This window comes from Chrysoperla carnea, chromosome 1 (genome assembly GCF_905475395.1).
Source record: "Chrysoperla carnea chromosome 1, inChrCarn1.1, whole genome shotgun sequence".
Taxonomy (NCBI): domain Eukaryota; kingdom Metazoa; phylum Arthropoda; class Insecta; order Neuroptera; family Chrysopidae; genus Chrysoperla; species Chrysoperla carnea.
In genome coordinates this window covers 4,702,318-4,704,788 of record NC_058337.1, presented here as the reverse complement: position 1 = coordinate 4,704,788, position 2,471 = coordinate 4,702,318, and the positions used below count along the sequence as shown (strand labels likewise).

The 2,471-nt window shown below is 29.7% G+C and overlaps 1 protein-coding gene across 1 annotated transcript; it reads right to left on the bottom strand.

Moving 5' to 3' along the window:
* Positions 1–814: 814 nt before the first annotated feature.
* Positions 815–2,151, bottom strand: LOC123290550 (zinc finger protein 525-like). The gene has a single exon (XM_044870770.1). It carries the CDS (start codon positions 1,955–1,957, stop codon positions 815–817), a length of 1,143 nt encoding a protein of 380 aa, XP_044726705.1. The 5' UTR covers positions 1,958–2,151.
* Positions 2,152–2,471: the final 320 nt, after the last annotated feature.

Genomic DNA, 2,471 nt, shown 5'->3' with positions numbered 1-2,471 from the left:
TGACATCGAAACTTCAACTGATCATCGAACAGTTAAAGCGCATGCCAATCAAATTAAGCGCTGTTATCTCAAAAATGAGACAATCGAACTTTTCGACTTGCCAGATTTGCAAGACGATTAGCATATTGGACCCATAGGAGGTGTCCAACCGACCATTGTTCCCGAACAAAATCAACAAGCGACGATGATATTGATCATGAATCATCCTCTGAAGAAGATAAAGTCAACAACCAAGAACAGCATACTCAGGTAGAAGAGGACCAGCGTTACCCTACAAGCACGAATCGAGGAGAGACAACAAAGTTTCAAGACTATGTCACATTTTAAGAAGGGAGGAATGTGGTAAACATAGCTACCACACATATATGCTCACTTACTTGACGACGCTAACAAAATTCATTCAAGTTATACGTTAGCTGTCATACATATTACATTTCATGGTCTCTCTATCCTCCATGGTTCATACACACTTATTGTATAAGGGTGCTTTCTAAAGTTTACACAACAGTGCACACAAATACACTGAGCACACTGTGCACACTGTACAGAGCGAGCGAGTGATGGTTGAGTTTATCATTTCTAACAGTTTAAATTTCCACCTCCTGACAGAATACTAAATAATTAATTGATAATTTTGTTCTGAAAGAAAAATTAGGATAGGAAAATCAAAAAAAATAAAACAAAATTTAAAATATCTAACGATTTTTATTTATTTATAACAAAAGTAAATGTTTTAAATTTTCATGAAAAAGGTTTTTCACCAGTATGAATCCCTTCATGTCCAATTAAATCGTTTTTTTTATTAAACGATTTATCACACTTTACTGGAAAAGGATTTTTCTCCAGTATGAGATCGTTTATGATAAATTAATTGACTTTTCTGCGCAAATGTTTTATCACATACTTCACATGAAAATCGTTTTTCCCCAGTATGTTTTCGTTTATGTTGAATTAAATTACTTTGCTGCGTAAATGTTTTATCACACACTTCACATGAAAATGGTTTTTCCCCAGTATGAATTCGTTTATGTCCAATTAAAATACTTTTCAGCATAAATGTTTTATCACATATTTCACATGAAAACGGTTTTTCACCTGTGTGAATTCGTTTATGTACATTTAAACTACCTTTCTGCGAAAATGTTTTATCACACACTTTACATGAAAATGGTTTTTCACCAGTATGAATTCGTTCATGTTGAATTAAATGACTTAGCAGCGTAAATTTTTTATCACACATTTCACATGAAAATGGTTTTTCACCAGTATGCATTCGTTCATGTTGAATTAAATGACTTTTCACCGTAAATTTTTTATCACACATTTCACATGAAAATGGTTTTTCACCAGCATGAATTCGTTTATGTCTAATTAAAACGTGTTTATACTTAAATGATTTATCACAAAATTCACATGAAAATGGTTTTTCCCCAGTATGAGTTCGTTTATGTCTAGTTAAGAGATTTTTTTTATTAAAAGTTTTATCACACACTTCACATGAATAAGGTTTTTCACCAGTATGAGTTCGTTCATGTCGAATTAAGTCACGTTTTTTATTAAATAATTTATCACACACTTTACATGAAAAACGATTTCTTTTAAAAGTTTTATCACACACTTTATACGTCAAAGATGTTTCTTCATTTTTAATCGTATGCAATTCTAAATCATTTCCATCAAATGTTTCATCTTTAATAAGTAATTCCGTATTTAATAATGGATCATTTAAAATAATTTGTTCATTCTCCATCTTAATATCAGTTTCTTCAACTATTCCTTCTTCTTTAATTCCTTCTTGTCCACCTTTGAATGGTTCTTCATATTTTATTGAATCACTTTCACTCACATCACATATTTCATTTTTAATAATCAGTTCTGTATTTAATTCGTGTTTATTTATTTGTTCTTCACTAATAAATAAATCACTATTTACGTTTTGAAATGAATTATTCGCCATTTTGTTTACATTAGTAGAAGATTCTTAGATGTTAATTGATTAATATAATAAAATGGTGCAAAGTTGTACAAAATATTTTTGAAATTTAGTCAAACATGGTGAAAGTCACAGTCATATATTATATTAAATAATAGAGTAATTAATAATAAAATAATAATTTTATGGTTCTACTTCACACACGCCAATTGCCATGTTGTTTTTTTCCCGCCTCTGACAGAAAATATATCGGTAAAACAGAAGCGAAAGTCAATGCTAGTTTTTATCGCATGCAATTTAATGCCATCTCTGAAGGTCAACGCAAACTAAATTAGTATAACCGTCAAAATAGATCTCATTATTATCTTATACCTATAATCAGGTTCTTATCTTGAATGTAAGCTGATTGTCTTGCATAAAAATGATATTTATCCTATACGCATCAACATTAGAAAACATAATATTTAATTAACTTTGAAAACTTATTTATAAAATTCAAATAAGTAAGTTCTATGTAATTTTTAAAATTGAATTATTT